This window comes from Periophthalmus magnuspinnatus, chromosome 13, assembly GCF_009829125.3.
Source record: "Periophthalmus magnuspinnatus isolate fPerMag1 chromosome 13, fPerMag1.2.pri, whole genome shotgun sequence".
NCBI lineage: Eukaryota > Metazoa > Chordata > Actinopteri > Gobiiformes > Gobiidae > Periophthalmus > Periophthalmus magnuspinnatus.
Genome location: NC_047138.1, coordinates 2,650,461 through 2,673,157, shown reverse-complemented (window position 1 = coordinate 2,673,157; position 22,697 = coordinate 2,650,461). Strand labels below are relative to the sequence as shown.

The 22,697-nt window shown below is 38.1% G+C and overlaps 1 protein-coding gene across 1 annotated transcript; it reads left to right on the top strand.

The window, feature by feature from the left end:
* Positions 1-1,328: 1,328 nt before the first annotated feature.
* Positions 1,329-11,915, top strand: LOC117380354 (ATP-binding cassette sub-family G member 4-like). Its single transcript, XM_033977153.2, has 14 exons — positions 1,329-1,632; positions 2,985-3,102; positions 3,721-3,853; positions 4,010-4,060; positions 5,409-5,554; positions 6,688-6,811; positions 6,947-7,061; positions 7,143-7,285; positions 7,641-7,727; positions 7,816-7,984; positions 8,071-8,171; positions 8,255-8,413; positions 9,741-9,859; positions 11,690-11,915. The coding sequence occupies exons 1-14, from the start codon at positions 1,329-1,331 to the stop codon at positions 11,913-11,915; spliced, it is 1,995 nt and encodes a 664-aa protein (XP_033833044.1).
* Positions 11,916-22,697: the final 10,782 nt, after the last annotated feature.

Below are 22,697 nucleotides of genomic sequence, written 5' to 3'. Positions count from 1 at the left end.
CGAACAAACTTCTCCGCCTCCCGTGGTTCAGTAAAGACGTGTGTAGATCCCTTCACATTTACCGTCAGCGTCGCTGGATAATATAAACTGTCCGGGGCCCCTACTACGTGTAGTTTGGCCTTTACCTGGTTGAATGATGCTCGGAGCCGATTCACTTCTGGGGAGATGTCTGGGAACAGTGTACAGTGGGGCGTCGTTGTATGAAAGTCCACCTTTCTCTCTGGAGAGTCGTAATATTTGTTCTTTATCAGCGCAGTAGTGCATGTGGACGAGGACGGTCACCTGTCCTGCGGGGCTCTGGTCCTATGGTCGATGAGTGGAGGAGAATCAAAGTTATCTGCGTTTGGCGTTGCCACCCTCGCCGCCCTCTGTGATTCCCATAATCCACAGATTTTGTCTGAGGCTCCGGTTCTCCAGAACCAGGCACTTCTCTTCGTTTTGCAAGATTCGTACTGTGACAGAGGAATTCTCCACCCTTCCATCCTCCACCTGTCCAGTGTCCGCCATTTTGCTAACCTCCGCCGAAATGTTAGCTGAAGGAGCTGAAGCTGTCTGAATAGTTTTCTGCGTATATTTGTGAGTATCTTTTTTGGTAGTCATGTCACCGCCAACTCAGCCAACGTGTTGTGATGTTATTGAAGCTTCGTCTGGTCCGGAGGGGTTTAATATCGACGAAAATAAAGCGGAGATGCCACAGGCGATCTGCTCACTCCATTAGGCCAAAGTGGAAGCCCACTGTCTTATTTATTCAACTCTTAATGGGTGTTTTCACATTTATTGGCATCCTTGATAGCTCTGTTGTTCTCTTTGTTTTCTTTGCTTGCTTTGGGTCTGAGGATGGATGATGATGGAAGATGGAGACCAAAAGCAAACAGAAGAAAGTTTCAGTGTCATTAGCTTCTCCTTTCAGACAGATACAAGTCAGTGTCCAGCAGTAATCTGACCAAAACTGAAGAGCTTGGACGAGCAGCCAGACGTCTTCACTCCTACAACTTTTTGTCCAGTTGACAGATTTAACTTTTGTCTTTTACTATGGATCAGACCTGGATGACTGAAGGATCACACAGACGTTCCACAGTATGGCATTAAACTCATCTATCTTCATGGAGACAAGTATTATAGTGTATTTATACTTTTGACTGTGTGAATGTTGTTGATGCTGAAGTCAAGCTGTGACTTGGCCTCAGTAAATCATGTCATTATTCTGCTCTTGTGCGCAGCAGTAACCCTGAAGCCTCAGGTGCTGCTTTGTGAATTCTCTCTTTGTTGCACCTTTTTTTTCCTTCTTGTAGCAGAGTCTTTCGAGCAGAGCAGACTGAAGGCTCACCATGTCTGTGCGCCCGGCGTTTTACCTTGTCTCGATCACCACCACTCCTTATTTCACACAGATGCCCGCCCTGGACAATAGAGGCCTGGAGCTGGACTCTGTGAGCGTAGATGACCCTGTCGTATGTAACGGTAACGGACAGATCCAGCATCAGGACAGCGCCATGACGACCCATCTGAAGAAAACCAACAACCAGATGACCAAGCCGCACCGCTTCAACCATCTGCCCAAACGCCCCGCTGTCGATCTGGAGTTTAAAGACCTCTCATACAGCGTCCAGAAGGGGCCGTGGTGGAGGAGGACAGGTGAGATTTACAAACACTGGGGGGGGGTCACAGGGGGTACAAGTTAAAGGGGCGGTGCAAACCTCTTAGATCAGTGCATAATGTCATTGTGTGGTTGGGCAAGACACTTCTCCCACCTTAACTGCAGCTGAATGTGGTGTGACTGACAGGGGCACCAGAAGTACAAAAGGAATAAATGATGCAAGAAATGTGACGTTGAGGGTCTGGAAACGCACTCGGATTAAGGCATTAATATTAAATCCTGCCCAATTTGATTAACGCAAACTGATAATTACACAAAGTCAGTGAAATGTCTTATTTAACGATTCTAAAATAGCATGCACAGGCCCGAGAGCTGGGATGAAACTACAAACTTTCTACTTTTAAGGCCACTGATGTACCACCTGAGCCTCTAAACAAATAAGGTGCCACACATCCACCTGCTCCTCCACATTTATCTGTCCCACGGACGTTAAAAGCTGGACATGTTTATTGCTGTTCTTGAAGCTTCTCTGGGGCACGTCTTTGCCCGAGACAGACGAGATAATTAACAATAAAACTACGGGGAGACGGAAGGGACCAAACAGAGGAGAGGTGAATCTAGGTGAAGCCAGGTGAGCCAGCGCTCCGAGGCTCCTGTGTGTCGTATATCACACATTTACATTCCTCGACAAAACCTCAAAGAAAAACATATGATGCGTTTGATTTACAGCGATTATGTTTAGTGTTTATTTGACAGATTTGAGTGTTCAGTCAAATAAAACTTTATAAGAATGTTTTTAACTCCAAGAACAAAGGGACCAATAAGAAAATAATTGTTCCAAGAGTTGAACAAAGGTTTATTTTTGCACTTAAAACATACGAAGACTGTAGTTTTTATCGGTAATTCTGCTATGAGTCTGTTATTTGTTCGTCTTTATTTAACAGTTGTACAGTTTCATAGATAAACCTGAAGACGTTGCATTGGAATAAGCCGATTTAACGCAAATATTCAACAGCAGTGATTATATTTGTGAAAACTCGGCGAGAAACGATGTAGGAAATGCTCCGCTGATTTCACTAAACTTGTGCGTAGTTAAATATTCATGCACTGTAACCTCAACGATAGGAGCTCAGAAAACCCATATTTATTTAAATTAGTTGAGCCAATTTGTTAACAGTTTGTGGACATGTCAGCAGTGTTGCAATTAGAACGCAATTTTCCAAAGTATTTCCCTCGTGCAGACCAAAACAGTGCACAGAGAGACTTTATAAATGACTGTTTTATTAATGGTTGAGTTGAATATAATGTTTGATTTCGTACGATGGACTTTATTATTAATTGGTGCAAGAGTGTGATGTTTGTGCCTGTTACTATATGTTTCTTTTCGCAGGTTTTAAAGCCTTGCTCAAGTCTGTGTCTGGAAAATTCTGCAGCCGAGAGCTCGTAGGAATTATGGGTCCCTCAGGCGCCGGCAAGTCCACATTAATGAACATACTGGCTGGATACAGGTAAACGTGATTTATAACCCAGAAATCAAACGTATGGCAGCGTAGGGCATAGTTACTGGCTGAAAGTGAGGAATGTTCAGGATTTAATGATATTCTTTAGGTTGGTGGTGCAGTGGGGTAAGCGGTAAACTGTAAACTGGAGGGTAGCTGGTTCACGTGGGTCATAGGGCTGCAGTTATCTGTTTTTTTGGCAAGGCTCCAACATTTCCAACTCAAGTCACAGTAAACGATAAATGAAGCGTTAGATAAAAGATGAAACATGTGTAGTTTTTATGGTGCGAAGAATGAAAGAATTAAAACTAAATGTGATAATATATGGTGTTGCGGTTACATCCACGCCAAAATCTGATCATTATTTGATTTCTGGACCTTTAAACAATATTTAAACGCAAACCACAAACTCTGATGTGAGTAATAATAGTCTAATAACTCCAAAAATAAGAGTAACTGCAGCCAATGTTTGAGTTTATTTTATTTTATTAGTTTATTTAATAGGAACTATGTGTCATCAGACGCATAAATCTTATAAAAAAAGAGATATTTTACACCACATTTTGCTAAATTCACTGCCAGGTTTTTGGTTATGTGGTGTTTATATTACTCTGTGTGTCTGTGCAGAGAAACCGGGATGAAAGGTCAGATCCTGGTGAACGGGAAACCGCGAGACTTAAGAAAGTTTCGAAAAATGTCGTGTTACATAATGCAGGACGACATGCTGCTGCCGCACCTCACCGCGCGAGAAGCCATGATGGTGAGACTAACGTATAATGTACCTAAAGTCAAGGGCCGATATATGTTTTTATATTTTTATAGACTTTACCCAAATGCCAGAAAGTGACAAGAGCAGGCCTGTGTTAAATACCTTCTGCATTACACGTTTATGATCATCATTTTACATTTATTGCAGGTTTCAGCAAACTTGAAGTTGAATGAAACGATGCATGTGAAGAAAAAACTGGTGAGTAGAGCAAATGTCAATCACGTTTTATTATTTATGTTGGTTGTTGCCTAAAAAACGCCTAAAATGCAGCTGGATTAATGGCTTATATCCTCTTGTAATAATGTCATTTCTGTGGTTTAGCGTCAGTCACAGGTCTAGTATATTTATCATCTTAATTTACAGGGGAATTGGGTTACACTTTATAATAACTTCACCTTAAATAGCCTTAGTAAAGCGTGGAGAAAGATGTAATTCACGGTGAACAAATAGTTTATTGTAAGGTATTTTCTAGCAATGAGAGGGTTATAGAACACTCACCTTGTTCGACTTTGCCTCGAGTTTCTTAATGTGTAACGCCGTGCAGACCAGAAGATGAGCCGCCCCCCACACACGTACATTAAGAGACATTATAAAAACTGTGCACGTCTCAGGACTTTTTTCCCATCCTTTCTTCAGATTCTGTTGCTTCATTGTTCACTTTACCTGTGTGGGACTCATTAAATCCTTCTGACTCTGACTGAATATTCTATAAAAAGTGATGACGAACAACTTAATTAAAGCGTTAGGGTTAGTTGGAGTTAAGAGTTAGGGTATTAATTAAGTAGTTAGTTAGTTAGTAGTTTGAATAATTCTTTATAAACTATTTGCTCATTATGAATTAGGCCTTTCTTTATGTTTTATTATTGTGTGTAGTTATTATAAAGTGATCAAACTCTAGTACCGGTATCTTATATTAAACAGGCTTTGCTATAGTGATGTTTTTGATATTTCTCCCTCTGTGGGTGATATTTCTCCCTCTGTGGTGATATTTCTCCCTCTGTGGATGATATTTCTCCCTCCGTGGGTCATATTTCTCCCTCTGTGGTCATATTTCTCCCTCTGTGGTGATATTTCTCCCTCTGTGGTCATATTTCTCCCTCTGTGGGTGATATTTCTCCCTCCGTGGGTGATATTTCTCCCTCCGTGGGTGATATTTCTCCCTCTGTGGGTGATATTTCTCCCTCTGTGGGTGATATTTCTCCCTCTGTGGTGATATTTCTCCCTCTGTGGTGATATTTCTCCCTCTGTGGTGATATTTCTCCCTCTGTGGTGATATTTCTCCCTCCGTGGGTCATATTTCTCCCTCTGTGGTCATATTTCTCCCTCTGTGGTGATATTTCTCCCTCTGTGGTCATATTTCTCCCTCCGTGGGTCATATTTCTCCCTCTGTGGTGATATTTCTCCCTCCGTGGGTCATATTTCTCCCTCTGTGGTGATATTTCTCCCTCTGTGGTGATATTTCTCCCTCCGTGGTGATATTTCTCCCTCCGTGGGTCATATTTCTCCCTCTGTGGTGATATTTCTCCCTCTGTGGTGATATTTGCAGGTGGCTGAGATAATGACTGCCTTGGGCCTGTTGGACTGTGCCCACACCAGGACGAGTGCCTTGTCTGGGGGGCAGTGTAAGAGACTGGCCATCGCTCTGGAGCTCGTCAACAACCCCCCTGTCATGTTCTTCGACGAGCCCACCAGGTCAGACACCATCTATAATTACTGTATATTTGTACTGCTGTTTTTATGTTTATTTGTTTCCTTTTTGGATAAGTTTTGTCTTAGATTTAGTTAGTCAAGGTTAGTCTTATTTTTAGCCTCATGTTTGAAGTGCATTTTCTTCTTTGCATGTGGTTTGTTTATTTTTAATCACCATTGAGACCTACCACAGTGGGAATTACTTATGAGTTATGCTCCTGTGAATATGACATTACTAATAAGAACTGCATATAAAGAAGTCTACATAAGAACAGTGGTGGTCTCTGTCGAGGTTATGATCTTGGTTTAGTTTATGTATTTAGTTGGCACTTGGTGTAAAAATAAATCTATAGTATAAGGGTTCCAGGGGTCAAAATATGTCTATTATCTGTTTTGTCAAGTTGTTTGTTTGTACAGCACAGTTCATACACAAAGTAATTCAAAGTGTTTTAAAGAATAAGAAAGACATTAAAATCACAATACAACAAATCGAAACACAAATAATCACAAATAATCATCATGAAATTTACATTAAAGGAGAAAAGTGCAGAATAAAACTCTTTCAGTCACATGCACAGATAAACAGAACAGTTTGAGTCTGGATTTAAATATTGTCAAAGTCGAGGCCTGAGTCACATCTTCAGGTTAAAAATGTTCAAGGTTTAAACTGCAGAAAACTGAAACAATGATTGTCCATTTCCAGTCCTGGTTTAGTCCTGGTTCAGTCCTGCTTTAGTCCTGCTTTAGTCCTGCTTTAGTCCTGCTTTAGTCCTGCTTTAGTCCTGCTTTAGTCCTGCTTTAGTCCTGCTTTAGTCCTGGTTTAGTCCTGCTTTAGTCCTGCTTTAGTCCTGCTTTAGTCCTGCTTTAGTCCTGGTTTAGTCCTAGTTTAGTCCTGTTCCGTCCTGGTTCTTGACCTGAGCACAGGACACATGTGTGAAGTACTTCTCAGTGAAGTATCTGTGTATTTTTCATGTGTGAAGTACTTCTCAGTGAAGTATCTGTGTATTTTTCATGTGTGAAGTACTTCTCAGTGAAGTATCTGTGTATTTTTCATGTGTGAAGTACTTCTCAGTGAAGTATCTGTGTATTTTTCATGTGTGAAGTACTTCTCAGTGAAGTATCTGTGTACTTTTCAGTGGCTTGGACAGTGTCTCGTGTCACCAGGTGGTGTCACTGATGCGCTCTTTGGCTCAGGGAGGACGCACCATCATCTGCACCATCCACCAGCCCAGCGCCAAACTGTTTGAGATGTTTGACAAGGTAAAACACAGATTATTATGCACATTTTACTAAATAACTTGGACCTAAGTGTTTTTATAGACTATTGTGACAGTTATAGCCCTAATAATGTTTAAATATGAGTGTTTAATTCTGTGTTTTGGTGTTCGTCCACAGCTCTATATCCTCAGTGAGGGCCAGTGTGTTTACAAAGGCTCGGTGCCGTACCTCATCCCGTACCTGAAGACCCTGGGCCTGCATTGTCCCACCTACCACAACCCCGCTGACTTTAGTAAGGCAGATCTATAGAAAATAAATCAAATGAAATAAAAAGCATATGTATTATTAACTTCTTTATTGTTTTGCCGTGCAGTCATTGAAGTGGCCTCTGGAGAGTATGGGAACATGAACCCGGTGCTGTTTGAAGCGGTTCAGAGCGGATTGTGTGCTCTGGACGAGACGAAAAGCCTCAACCAAAACAATGGACACCAGATCTGTACCACGACCAACCACAAGGTGCACGAGTAAAGATTAAGCACCGAGTATAGACTTTTATTTAGCATTAAAACTACATTTCCATACGATTATATGTATCTGGTAACTTCACAAGACTGAAAACTGATTATAGTTTTATATAAATGTGTCCTAGAATCCTTTTTATCTTTTTTTTTTCAAAGATGACAACATATAAGACATTTCTGAATAAATCTCTTGCCGTCATAGTCACAATTTGGCATCATTTTGGTTCTGAGGAATCGAATGTGAAGCTTCAGACTTATATCACGTGATAATTAAATCAGATCAGCTGTAAACACTGGTTTCTTTTCCTTATTTGTATTTGTAATTATAATATTGTGTTGTTTTTGTCTAGATGGAAAGCCATACTTTTGCAACCAGCACTTTAAAACAGTTCTATATTCTGTTCAAAAGGACGTTTATAACAATATGCAGAGATCAGGTAAATATTTTCGAATAAATCTAACGCTAAATAAGTCACACTGACATATATCTACAGACATAATAACATTTCCTCGTCCCACCTGCAGGTTTTGACCCACCTCAGGATCATTTCACACATCCTGGTCGGTGTGGTAACAGGTTTACTGTATCTCAAAATTGGAAACGATGCAAACAAAGTCTTAAACAACACCGGCTTCCTCTTCTTCTCGATGCTCTTCCTCATGTTTGGAGCGCTCATGCCGACCGTCTTAACATGTGCGTTTTAGATCCACCACTGAACCATGAACCTCCTTTGCAACAGAAAAAATACTCGAGTTACATTTACTTTTGTTTCCCGTCAGTCCCTCTGGAGATGCCTGTGTTTTTGAGAGAACATCTGAACTACTGGTACAGTTTAAAAGCGTACTGTCTGGCAAAAACCATGGCGGACATACCCTTTCAGGTGACTTCAAACTCGTCCTTCACTTTGGAGTTCACTAAATAAACATCTAAACCCACTCGTTAATACTTTATGTCGTCCCCCAGGTGCTGTGCCCGGTCCTGTACTGCACTATCGTGTACTGGATGACGGAGCAGCCCCCCGAAGCCGCTCGGTTCCTGCTCTTCATCGCTCTGTCCATCTGCACGTCTCTGGTGGCTCAGTCTCTGGGGCTGCTGGTCGGAGCCGCCTCCACCTCTCTGCAGGTTCTAGACTCATTTCATTCATTCGTTTAATTTATTTATTCATTCCGAGCGCAGATTTGTTCCTATACAAGCTGGAAAAGGAGCGGGAAGAAGAAAACGTATTAAGTCCCACCCTCGTCTTCCATTAGAACATAAATGAAATGCTTTGTTTAAACTTCATATTCAGTTGAACAGAAAAACAAATAAAATATATATATACACCTATACACATGTACATATACAAACACATAGACTCATGACAATAAATGCAGCAAAAGGTCAATAATTAAGATGCACAGTGTTACTATAAGCAACATGAGGCATTTCTGAATTGAAATAGAAAGAAAAAAACAGACCGACAATGTTAAGAACAAGAAAACCACAATGGAAAGGAAATAAAAAGCATAAAGTAGAACCAACACTGACTTTATAGATTTTATACTCCACTGTATGTGACAAGACGGGAGATTAATCACAATTGGAACAAAAATCGAATGAAATACCGTAAATTTGGGACTATAGAGCGCACCTGAATATAAGCCGCACCAGCTAAATTTGAAAAGAAAATCAATTTTGTACAAATATAAGCCGCAGGTTTTTGTGTTGTAACATGTGATATTTACACAGAGGGTTTTTTGTGTTTTAATTTAGGAACTTTTTTAATTTAGGACTTTTTTTTTAACTGTGTCTGAAAAGCATCAGTTCATAATCTTTCCCCATGTCTCACTTTTGCATTTACTGTTAGAGGCCGTTAGGCAGTAAAAATCTATAAATTAGCCGCACTGTTGTATAAGCCGCAGGGTTCAAAGCGTGGGTAAAAAAGTAGCGGCTTATAGTCCAAAATTTACGGTAATCAGAATAACCCAATTGTACAGACGACAATAAACTATGCAGTGTATTTTTTTCCTTTTTTAAACGACATTTTCCCTGGAGTTACATGAATAAAACCTGCTAACCCTGTAGTTTAGACCAGACTAAAAATCCTCCTCATCTCTGTGGTGTTTGGTTCAAGCTCCGCAGGATATTTTAGGGTTTTATTGTTTTATTTTTCTTTTCCTCAGTGTCATGTTTTATGTTCATCTGTTTTTGTTCGTTGTTGTTTACGTGAAGCACTTTTAGCAGCTTAAGTTGTGTCTTAAATGTGCGATTTAAAAACAGTTGAATCGAATCGAAACCTTTACAAATGTGTTGAAAAAAGTGCAGGATTTTGTATTTACTCATTAATATTGCATCTTATCTTAATCAAAATCACATGTTTTTTGAGTTTTTCTAAACAATTTCCAGCTAAATCTTTCAGTCTTTGTACTTAGTCTTTTGTTCTTTTGTTTTTTTTCTTCTTTTTTTTCAGGTTGCCACATTTATCGGTCCCGTCACTTCCGTCCCAGTGCTGCTCTTCTCCGGTTTCTTTGTCACCTTTGATACGATCCCCAAGTATCTTCAGTGGAGCTCGTATATGTCTTACATCAGGTGTGTCCCAGAATGTCCCCTACACTAACTTTAAACATAACCCTCGGACGTAAAACCCGTCACATGGTTTTTCACGTGGATTTTGGGCTATTGAATTGGCATTTTATTTCCAGTGTTTCTTAACTTCTCTTGCTCAGTGGACTGTATTTTCTAAACTATACGTCGCTCTGGAGTATAAGTCGCACCGGCCAAAAAATGCAGAATAATGAAGAAAAAAACATATATAAGTTGCACTTTTTGGGGGAAATTTATTTTACAAAATCCGAGACCAAGAACAGACTTTATATCTAGAGAACAACAGGCTGAGTAGCATTTACTGTGGTCCTTCGTTTACGTTCTAAAAATAACCCGCAATAGGTGAAATCTGTGAAGTATCAGCTTTATTTTTTACAATTATTCTCTATGTTTTTGGCTGTAAAACCCCTCACCACACACTTTATACACTTTTCTCACACAGGCGTTAACATTCTCCATGGAAATAAGTTTTATTAAAGCCAAAGGAACCACATTTCCACAGAGACAGGCCAAGTAACAGTCAGGTTTGTGGAGATGCGAGCCCACACACAGTATGGACACATATTTTTTTCTAGTTTTTTCTGCAATAGAAGCGTCTGAAATGAAGAACATCATTTTTTTTTTGTCTATTTTTGGCTAAAGAGTTACATGGTGGAGCTTTAAATACAATTAGCTCAATTAATTTAGCAGATTTAGCGTGTACAGTCATTTATCGCGGGGGTTATGTTCTAAAAATAACCTGCAAAAGGAGAAATCAGCAAAGTATCAGCTTTATTTTTTACGATTATTCTCTACGTTTTTGTCTGTAAAACCCCTCACCACACACTTTATACACTTTTCTCACACAGGAATTAACATTTTCATTTCACATTAACATTTTCATTTCACATTAACATTTCTTGTTTAAACTCTCTCAAAGTTCAAACCTTCGTAGATTTTAAAAAAATAAGTGCAATATTATAGAACAAAACCAAATACTACACTGTACTGTAAATAAAAATGACAGCTTTTAGAAATACTGTAACAAATGTAATTTTAATGATCGGCCTACGAGGTTGGACACATAAGAAATGATTAATAGTGACTCAGGTGTATTTCACAGTTCCTCTGACCCCGCCTCTTCCTCTGACCCCGCCTCTTCCTCTGACCCCGCCTCTTCGTCCTGGCATCGCTGTAATGTCCCGTAATGTTTTTTTTCCTGTAGTCACTGATCCACAAAACTAAAGCAGATCCATCCGCACGATCGTCTTGTTGCAGTTACAAACCTTTTTGCTCCTTGTTAAAAATGATTGCTGCTGTCGTCCTTATGTTATTTTCCTCCTTTATGTAACGAACCGAAGATTAATTTATTCCGTAATGGCGCCCCCTACAGGTGCATAACTTCTACCTTCCCTCAGCGTGTCCAGAATTGAACTTTTTCTGCGACAGTTAGTTTCTTCCTTGGGCTTTTGGCGTCTTTGTCGGGGTGCAGAACGTTTCATCGACATTGTGGGTTTTGTCGGTGGAGAAAACAAATTGCAAACGTACAGCACTTCAGAGTCACACTGCGATCCAACATTTTACCTGGAATGTTTGACAGTAAGGCTTTAAACTTGATTATATTTCCATGTGGACCAGCAGGTGGCGCCACTAGGCCAAGTTTCAGGTCAGATCTGCAAAGAATCCATGGTTTTTGAGCATTTTTGAGTAATAAAACACCTGTACTCTTAACCTGTAATTGAATAAATGAAACATAGGTAGTACAGTTAATGCCATACTGCGGAACATTCATGGGAAACTGTGTAGTGATTGCGATACTCCTGCCGGTGTTTTCAGGTATGGTTTTGAGGGAGTGATCCTGTCCATCTACGGCATGAACCGCTCGGAGCTGGAGTGTCCGGGGAAAGCGTGCCGGTTCCAGCAGCCGGAGGACGTCCTGCAGCTGATGGACGTGCAGGACGCTAAGCTCTACCTGGACTTCATCGTTCTGGGCATCTTCTTCCTCATCCTGCGCCTGGCCACGTACCTCGTCCTCCGCTACAAGATCAAGGCTGAGAGATAGAGCTCGGGTTTGAGAGGTGCGGTGTCACTGATCATGAGCACAAACGTCAATCATTTCTGTTAAGTCTTTACGTCGCTGGGATGTAACACCAACTTCTCTTTTCCCTTTTGGAACATCTAAAGTCATTTCAAGTGAACTGTGTATTTATTATATTCGACAAACTTGTATCAGGCTTAAAGAAGAAGGGTAGACCTGCTGTAAACACAACACGTGCCTCTGATAAAACAGGGACGATTTAGACGTAAAAACACACAAACCGTTTTACTCTTTTACCTCAGACGTGGAGACAGATGAGCGGCAAAAACCTACATTAAATCAACCGTTTCCGTGTGAAATACATTTTATATTTTGACTTGAGCTAATTTAAGCTGCAGCGAGTCCCGTCCCACCGCTGTAAGAAACACAAATGTGCCGTACTGCGTCTTTAAACCTAAACCTGGTACTGTATTACACTGTATGAACTGTGCCTGAAAGACTGAATTCCTGTTTAAAGATAATTCTGAAAGACAAAACAAAGTCAAATACTTAAATGGTTTTGGAATAGATGTAAATTTTCTATTATTTGTGATATTTGTAGTTTTTTGTACTTGGATCAAGACACTGTAAATATATAATTTCACATTTGTTTTTACGTAGTCGTTTTGTAATTTGTAATATGTTCATTTTTCAAAGTTTGTACATTATTATAGCGTTTTCAGCGTGTGTCGTACTAACTCCATTAACCTGATCCAAACATGTTCTTTGGTGCTATCTGAGGTTTGATTGAATTGTGTTTTTAAAACCAAAATCAGGGGCACTTGGAAAAACTACCAAAGACAATGCATCTGAAAACTGTAATTTAAGTTGTAAGTTGTGTCTCAAGTTGATTTTGTGCGCTCTGTCTCTGCTTGGACACCTGTGGACCACATGAAAAGACACGTTACAATAAAAATAATACAATAAAAACTTACGGGTGAGTTGTTACTTGGTCGGTAGCGGTCGTAGATTTTAACAAACGCAGGCTTCAGGTTCTGCACTGATTTATTTAGAGTAAATTGTGGAGAACGACAGGTTTGTCTCCTGAAATATGAACACAGCCCATATTAAATAACCTCAGTTTATGTGTTCAGTTATTTAATATGGGCTGTGTTCATATTTCAGGAGACGGCCCATATTAAATAACTGAACACAGCTCATATTAAATAACTCAACACATAAAATTAGGTTATTTTAGTGTTTTTTCTTACCCGTTTTTTATCAACACAGTCAATTTGTCGACTGTTTTTAAGCTGCAAGACACAAACTACAATAATCAACAGACGTTTACATTTTTGAATATAATACAGTCATTTTAAAATCTAAATTTAATCTCATTTTTACAAGCTGTGAATCATTTTAATCATAAATCCTAAAAATGTAATTAGAAACTGACCTCACTGAGAGTCTCTGGGTCTGGAGCAAACTCAAAAAAAAAAAAAAGCACTTTTCTGTCCAGAATCACTGTGTTTGAAAAGTGTCCCTTCACAAAGTAGCTGGAAATAAATGCAAGTATAAGTAAAAAGAATGATTTTATGAAATGAATTGTGCTTGTCAACATCAGCGCACAGAGACGTGAGGTTTAGGCTCAGATCAGACTCTGGGTCGGGTCTGATTACAGATAAGGACTTTAAGATGGTAAAAGTGTATGGGCGTGGAAAAATAAGGGTATTCTGTAAAAAGAAATGTTACCCAGTTGAATATTGTGTGGCAGTATTGTATTATTTGTCGTTGCTTCTATTTCTAAAGTGAAATTGATGCAGTTTAAGAGGAGAGGAGGGACCAGTGGAGAGAACCATCGACATCTGCAAACACAAGGAAAACAAACTGACATAAATGAAAGTAACAGAACAACTTACAAGACATTTAAACTATAGCTCGTCTAATCTACATGAAATGCTATTTGGTTTCAGAAAACACTACAGAAACAGCCGTATGCTTTCTTTTGGAAAAATTCAAACTGAACATTGACAGAGGAGGCGTTATTGGAGCAGTGTTCCTCCACCTCAAGAAAGCGTTCGATACGGTCAATTGTCAAATTCTGCTGGATAAATGATCTTATTTTAACCTTTCCTCAAGCACTGTGCAATGGATGAAATCATATTTAACACACAGAAGACAATTTGTTACAGTGAATAACTCAGCATCTGCAACCTGTAAAAACCAGCTTGGCGTTCCTCAGGGCTCAGCTCTATCTCCGTTATTATTTTGCCTTTACATTAATAATAATAATAATAATAATACATTTTATTTGTTAGGCGCCTTTCAAGGCTCTTAATGACTTTCCACACAGTTGTCCATCCAATGTACAGTGTCAGTTATATGCAGATGATGCAATTATTTATGTTCATGCAAAAAATACAACTCAGGAACTAACATCTGCAAGAACAAGGTTTCAGAATGTTACAGAGGTCACAGCTCGTACTGAATGTGTCTAAAACGGTTTGTTCTTTTCTAAGAATGACGTTTATGATGATAATCCTCCTGTATTGATAAATGGAACAATAATTGAAACTGTTAATGAATTTAAATATCTTGGAGTAATGATTGACTCAAAACTTAACTTCAAACAGCATGAGATTTAATGTGTCAAATTTGAGACATATTAGAGCTAATTTAACACTGGATGCTTCTAAACTTTAATGCAATGATTGTCCCTCATATGATGTACTGTATGACTGGACTTCAGCATGTAAGACCACTCTGAAACCTGTTGAAACGGTTTATAAACAGGCCCTCAAAATGTTAGACAAAAAAACAAAGTCATATCCTCATTGTTTAATTCTAAAACAACATATTAGGTTATGACTGATCAAACTGACTGCACACTTGTGTATAAGATTCTGCACGGGTTGGCTCCTACAGTTCTGCAAGAGTTTGTCAAAAAACCTCAAATTAGATCTACAAGAGCAGGTTCCAGAGGTGACTGTATGATTCCATCTAGAAAAAGCACTTTTGGACAGAATGTTTTCTCTTTTCGAGCTTCTCAAACTTGGAATACTATCCCAGTAACAATACGTGAGCTGCCCACTCTCAGCTCATTTTCAGAACAACTCAAGTCATGGCTGTTCAATCAAACTTGTCCACATAATCACTAACTTGAATGGATTTTAGTGGTAATGCTGTGTTTTTGTCTGCACAAGACATTATTGTACATGTACTGTATATAGAATTGCAAATGTGTTTTCTCATGGATGTATAATGTTTATCTTATTAAGGTGTAGTCTGTGATTATAGGTGGATGTGGTGTATGAGTGGACTGTGAATGTATGTACTGTAAGTTTGTGAGATCTGCTGATCTGAGGGCAGTGGTCTATGGATGAGTTTTAAGATATGAAAGAGGGTTTGTATTTTGTACTTTGTATTTTGTACTTATTGTTTTTATAAGCTGTGGTGTGGCTGGTTTTTTTTTTCTCTTAAGGGACAAAGGATGAAAATGAGCACTGGCTATAATCCTGCATATTTACAGGTGTGGGATTCGTTCCTCATGCCTCTGTTCTTAATATGCATTGTCCCTTCATTAAATAATAAACAAACAAACAAATGAAAGAGAGAGAGAATGTTTAAGACTGAACAAAGTTCAAATTAATTGTAATTTGTCTTCCTAATTATTATTATTATTATTTTTTAGTATTTTTTTTTTTTTATTTGTCTTGGGCAAATGGACATCTTTTCTCCTCCATAGCCTCGGCAGCCACAATCGATATCAATCAACACAATGATACAAGAGACAAGGAAAAATAAACAAAAACAGACAAGCAAAACACACAAAAAAAAAAGAGTACCTCCGATTGCCCAAAAAAGGAGTGGGAAGAAGAAAATTTATTTAATCCCACCCCCTCTGTTATTATTTCTTAATTTTAGCATACTTTACTTCCTTTTCATGATTGTATTACATGATTACATTGAGGACTATGAGTTAGTCTCATGCAACTTAAGTGTTACATCATATTGGATAAGGTGCCAACAATGGTAAGGAAAGTTATTAATACCAACAATGGTAACGGACAGTAAATACCAACAATGGTAATGAACAGCAATACAGCAATAGTAATGGACAATAAATACGACAATGGTAAAGAAATGGTAGATACAAGCCAGCATTGCAAGATTACTGAAATTATATTAAGACTCTTCCTCTAGATACTGTGACCAGATCATATTTTTATATCGATGCTTGAATGTACTGATACTGTGGCATTGCTTGATGTGTATATCCAGACTGTTCCAAAGTTTAACACCACATACCGATACACAGAAACTTTTTCGAGTAGTTCTAACTTTAGGCAATTTGAATTTCTCATATTCTCTAAGATTGTATGTTCTCTCTTTGGCTGTAAACAAAACTTGCAGCTTACTCGGTAACACGTTTATGGAAGCTTTAAATAGTATAGTTAATGTAACATATTTTACAAGATCAGGAATTTTTAGGAGCTTTGAATATATGAATAGAGCATGTGTGTGCTCCAAGTATCCGACTTTATGGATGATTCACAAAGCACGTTTCTGTAATACAACTAGTGGATTAAGTGTAGATTGGTAAGTATTTCCCCACACTTCAACACAATAAGTGAAGTATGAGAGTACTAAGGAACAGTATAAAGTACGTAGGGCATTTTGATCAAGGTAGTTTTTTGCTTTATTTATTATTGCGAGGCTTCTTGAGATTTTGCTTTTTATTTGTCTAATATGGGCTTTCGATGATAATTTATTGTCTATTATAACACCCAAAAATTTTATCTCATTTACACTTTCAATTTGAACATCAATCAGAATTGGTAGCTCTGTATTAATTTTTGAATTTCCAAAAAGCATAACTTTTGTCTTCTTTAAATTAAGCGATAATTTGTTGCAGATTTCTATGATTCCATCTAGGAAAGCAGGGTACAACATAAAACATGTCAGAAAGAGACAGTTAATGTGAATGAAGCGTTTACTAATCACTGTAATTCACATGTAATGATAGAGTAATAAAAAGGAGGTGGGGAGTCTTTATTAGGATCATTTCACGCTGGAAAACACACTCATTGTGGGTTTCCGTCCTTTTTATCCTAAGCCATATGTTTTAAGCCATATCTGAACTTTAAATCATGTTTTTGATCTAATAATAAGTCATGGGGACCTGATTTTGTGCCATTTGAGAGTGTAGAGCGTATACCACATCAAATTTGGACTAAACTTGACTAAACCCATGACAAAACATGGATTAAACCAGGACTAAACTAGAACCAGAACAGGATATAAACTGGGATCAAACTCCTAATAAAGTGCAAAAGGTCTGAAAAGGCAGATTTACTGATACAGACATGTTCATTTCAAGGACGGCAGCACAAATGTGAGGAAAAGTCACTTCATCTGAAACAACTCTCTTTAAAGAAGCATAACCAACATTCAAATCTATAGAATCGGTCAATGTGTGTGGGTTTAAGTCCTAAAATGTTGGACGACCTTCATCCTGTTGTTAGAGTTGTCCTTTTTGTTTCATGAGCCTCTGTGTTTCCTGTTCAGTTTTGGAGAAGTCAATGAAGATCTAATCCCGGGTTTTAGCCAAAGATCTCAACACAAAAGCACAAAACCTGACGAAATAAAACACATTTAGACAAAATGATCTGATCTGCACAAACTTCCACACACTGAACATGTGTTTTTCCTTCTGTCCACTGAGCGGCGCTATCGTCTCTCTGTAAAATGTTAAATTTTGTGCATCTCATGAAACAAAAATGCTTACAAACATTTGAGATGAACAATAATGATTTACATTTCAGTTTTTTAACAAACTAGATTTTTGCTTTGTTATTTTACCCAATAACTTTTGAATTACTTGACTTTTGATTAAAATTGTGTAATTCTGTCTGACTAAAATGATGCTCCTTTTCCAAATAAGGTCAGATAAAAGAACATTTATTTGTCCCACAGTGGGGAAATTGCAGGGACTGTGTTGTGTAAAAGTGAATTATATTAAATAGAAGCTCTCACCAAGGACCAAGGAGTGCAAATACTGAGACAGAAAAAATAAAATGTTGGTTTTACTGTTGGAGAAGAAAAACATCAGTCATATATTCACCACTGATCCTGAAGCTCCTGTCCTGGTCCATGGTGTCTGCACTCAGCTCAGTGTGTTTAAATACTCCATAATGTCAATATTTGAGGCTAAAAGTGCCATGTTCTGCTCTTCATGGATCAGCCCAAGAAATCTCCTGCAACGACACAATTTTTCGTTCATCATTGTAAGTCAAGAGTTACCTGGTCTAAAATGTTTATAAAGTTTGTAGAAGCAATTACATTTAGTGATGGATAGATTTCCACACCCAAATATTTGAAATGCTCCACTCTCAGAATTATAGACGGAAGTGATACAAGGTTGGAATATGAATTAAGAGGAAGTAAAGCCGATTTTAACCAATTTATCTTATATCCAGAATATGAACCAAACTCTTTAAATGTCTCAAGTCTATGTGGGATAGAGGTCGATGCTTTATCTATATATAATAAAATGTCGTCACAATATAGAGAGATGTAATGATTAGTATTATTAAAGCTTATAGGAGAGATAAAGTTATTTTGTCTTATTTTTTGAGCTAAGGGTTCTAAAGACGAGGCAAAAAGAAAAGGACTTAAAGGACTTAAAGGGCTTAAAGGGCACCCTTGACGACATGATCGAGATATACGAAGAGAAGATGACGTAATACTTCCACTTCTCACCACAGCTGAAGGATCCGTGTATAGTACATTTACCATATTGATGAAAGTATGTCCCAGTTTAAAATGATCCATAACCATCCAGAGATACTCCCATTCAAGCTGATCAAAAGCTTTTTCAGCATCAACAGATAAAATAACACAGTCAGATGGGATTTCAGTGGCGGCGTGGATAATATGAAGTAATCGTCTTATGTTATCAGATGCCAATCGATTTTTGATAAAACCAGTTTGGTCACAATTAATCAATTTTGACATATATGGGTCAATGCGATGAGCCAGGATTCAGGCATAAACTTTAACATCAGTATTAAGAAGTGATAAAGGCCTATAATTACTACATAGAGTTTGATCTTTGGTTTAGGTAAAAGACTAATTATTGCTTGATTCGCATCATTAATGAAGGAAACTTTCTCAATTGAGGTCCAAATCATTTTTAAGAACAAAAGTCCTAAATCATTCCAAAATGTAAGATCAAATTCTGGAGGGAGACCATCCCAACCTGGAGATTTACCTTGTTTCATGCTATTTAGAGCAGCATGAAGCTCATTCAGTGAAATTTTACTCTTCAGATTTGTACTTTCTTCTTGAGATAATGAAGTTAATCTTAAGTCATGTAGAAATTTTTTACGTCCTGCTTTATTTAACTCAATTGTGGATGAATATAGTGTTTGATAAAAAGAGTAAAACTCATTATTTATATCTTTAGGATTTGTTAATGTTTCATTGTTTGCTTTAATAGTGGGTATATTACTGTGTTTTGAGGATTTATTTAATTGCAAGAAGTGAATTATTTCTGGTACTATTAAAATAATGGTTTTGTCTAGCTCTATGAATGTCAAATTCAGCTCTGGCTCAGAGAAGTGTGTAGAACTTTGATTTAACAACCTCAATCATTTCTGCTCTGTTGTCAGAGAATCCCACTCGATGTTGTTTTTGTTCTAATACTTGTCAAATGTGCTCATATCGTTTAATTTTCTCTAACTTTATCTTATTAATATGTGATGAGTAAGAAATCGTAGCATTACGAATGCAACCCTTAAGAGCGTACCATAATGTCCGTGGGTCAACTTCAGGGGCTGAATTAAAAAATAAAAATTGTTTTATTTGTATTCTTATATAATCACAATAATCTAAGTTTTTAAGTAAAGTGATATTGAGACGCCATCTAGTGGCTCTTAATGGAATATTGTTTGGAGACAATTTGGCAATGACCATTGAATGGTCAGATCGGCCATTTGGAAGGATTTGAACCTTGTGTATTTTCATAAAGGCAGAAGGATTAGCTAATAAATAGCAACATCCCACTTTTTAAACATAAATCGCAAATCAAATAACAATCACAATTTCTGTCCAAAAAAAATCACAATTGGATTTTCCCCAAAATTCTGCAGCCCTAAAATAAAAGTTTTCAGTTTAACCTTTTCAGATTGTTTGCTAATCTGTGCATTGTGTCATGGATGAACTGCTGAACATTCCTCCATAGACATATGTAGCACACCCCCAGCATGATGTCACTGCAAAGCATCAATAAGAACTAAATAAAACCAAGATTGAACCACTATTTTTAAGTTCAAGTAAAAAAAAAAAAAAAAAAAAGTTGTTTTATCCAAGCTTAGTCCTGGATCCTGTTTGTCATTTTTTCAGGATAATCACGGGTTTATCTTTAGTTTGTGTGTTTTGTAATTGTGTGTAATTATGTTTTAACTGTTGTGTCTGTGTGTGGCACTGAGACGTCATGATCTGTGGAGGAAAACTGTAACTGTGCATGAGGATGTGGCACAGCTGCACTTCAAACTCCAAGTATATGTCTGCAAAAAAGGTTACAGTTTAAGAAAAATATATTTACCTTTGATATCGCAGTGATTATGTTTGTTCTGTCATCACTGGCCACAAACTTGAGATTCATTCATTCATTCTTTTGCACCAATACTTAATTTACATGTAGATATTGAATGAAATGAACATTTTGCAAAAAATGGGGGGAAAAAACATCAATAATGAGTGATTAATCAAGCCATTTGGGAGCATTCCAGCTACAGTTACAGGCAAAATTGACGTCTTGCTCATGGAAACAAAGGCAGTATGTCATTTTAGTAGCAGAGATCAAACCCCTAACACCTAAATAAGTAAACATGTACATTTGTGAGAGAATAAAACAAACCTCAGCGTGCGTCTTCACAGTGATTCCCTCTGGAGCGTCAGAGTTTAAAGGGTAAAACAGTTGGACAAGTTTAGTTTTGTTTGAGTTGAGTGTTTGTCCTGCCCTGTCCTGTAGGGGGAGCTATTCAAAGGTCAGAAAAGAAAAACAAAAACACCAAAACTAAGACTGTTTTTAATATGAAGCTAATGTTAAAGGTGCTTATATCAGGTAGAGACGATGAAATGAAATCTGTCAACTGGACAAATCGTTGTAGGAGTGAAGACGTTTGGCTGCTCGTCCAAGACACTTCTTCTTCAGTTGTGGTCAGGTTACTGCTGGACACTGACTTATATCTGTCTGAAGAGAGGGGTGTAAAGGAAATTGAAATACTGTGTGACTATTTTACCTTTTAGAAATCACTTGGTCTTGTAACTAAAACGTCAAAGACAGTGTTTGAGATCTCTCTCCTTTGAAATATATCACGCCTTGTATTGTTTTGACTCCACATGTTCCATCCTGAGGTGATCCAGCTCATGAACGTCTCCAGGAGCTCGTCTGACCACGTCTTTACTTTGAAATGTGTGTCCTCTGCTCATCTCAAACTATATAAACCTGGTGATTTCCATTATTCAGGGTCTGACATTAGAGGGAGATGCTGTTCGTCTTTGCTTCAACATTCATCAGAGCCTGGAAAAGGAGAACAGGGGCTAACTACCTATTCTCTGCTAATTTCTTGAGGATATTTTCCAGCTCTCATAACCAGTTGACAGATTTAATTTCATCTTTTGCTCTGGATCAGACCTGGACGACTGAAGGATTACACAGACGACCAGGTAGAAAGCTGAAATAAGTTTTATCTAATATCAGAGGAGGAGGATACAGACAGCAGGCACGTGCGCTGCTCCATTACAAAGGAGACTTCCAGTACTTATATCCCGAGAAAGGTACTGTCTATAGAAAGCTGCTCTGATAAGGAGGAGCCACAGGAGTTATTAGTAGGACTGAGATATCAATCTATAAACTTAGAGATGGTGAATCGTTCATGTCTAACCGTCAGTGATATGGTTGGGGATTTTGAATCAAAAGGTCTACAGCTAATCCTCTGTTTGGAGCAGAGTTCAAACTTTGGAAGAAGAAAACTGACACTGATTAAAAGTCTGTATTGTTTACTGTATGTGACCCAGTGTTAAAAACGCCATTTAAAACAAATACAGATTGATACACTTGGTTAAAATAACAATGGGAATAATTATTGATAAATAACATGTAAATATAAGTTAATAAATATGTTCATTTAAATATGATAAAAATAAATAAAAAAAATTTAAAAAAGTTTTAAAGACGTAATAAATAAACACACTGAGCAACCAATAGCAGTTTAGTCTGACTGACATTATCCAATCAGGTCAAGGTTGAGCTCTAGAGGCGCGCGCCCCTTTGCAGCGCAAATCAATATAAAAACTAACTAAAGTATCATCATCATTCATGTTGGTGACAAACGTTTGTTCAAATAAAGTTGCTGTGCTCTTATGCTAACCTCCTCTAGCCTTATGCTAACCTCCGCTAGCCTTATGCCAACCTCCGCTAGCCTTATGCTAACCTCCGCTAGTCTTATGCTAACCTCCGCTAGCCTTATGCCAACCCCGCTAGCCTTATGCCAACCCCGCTAGCCTTATGCTAACCCCCGCTAGCCTTATGCTAACCTTCGCTAGCCTTATGCTAACCTTCACTAGCCTTATGCTAACCTCCGATAGTCTTTTTACAATAAAAATACCCTTTCTAGAGATCAAAACGATTAGCTGTGGGGTGTTGAACTAAATCCTTCATGTAACCTAAAGGGGCTGTGCACAATACTTGTATTTGTTTGTTAAAAAGTGTCATAATTGTGCTCGTTTTGGTTGTAGCACGTCTTCCCGTTAGCCTGT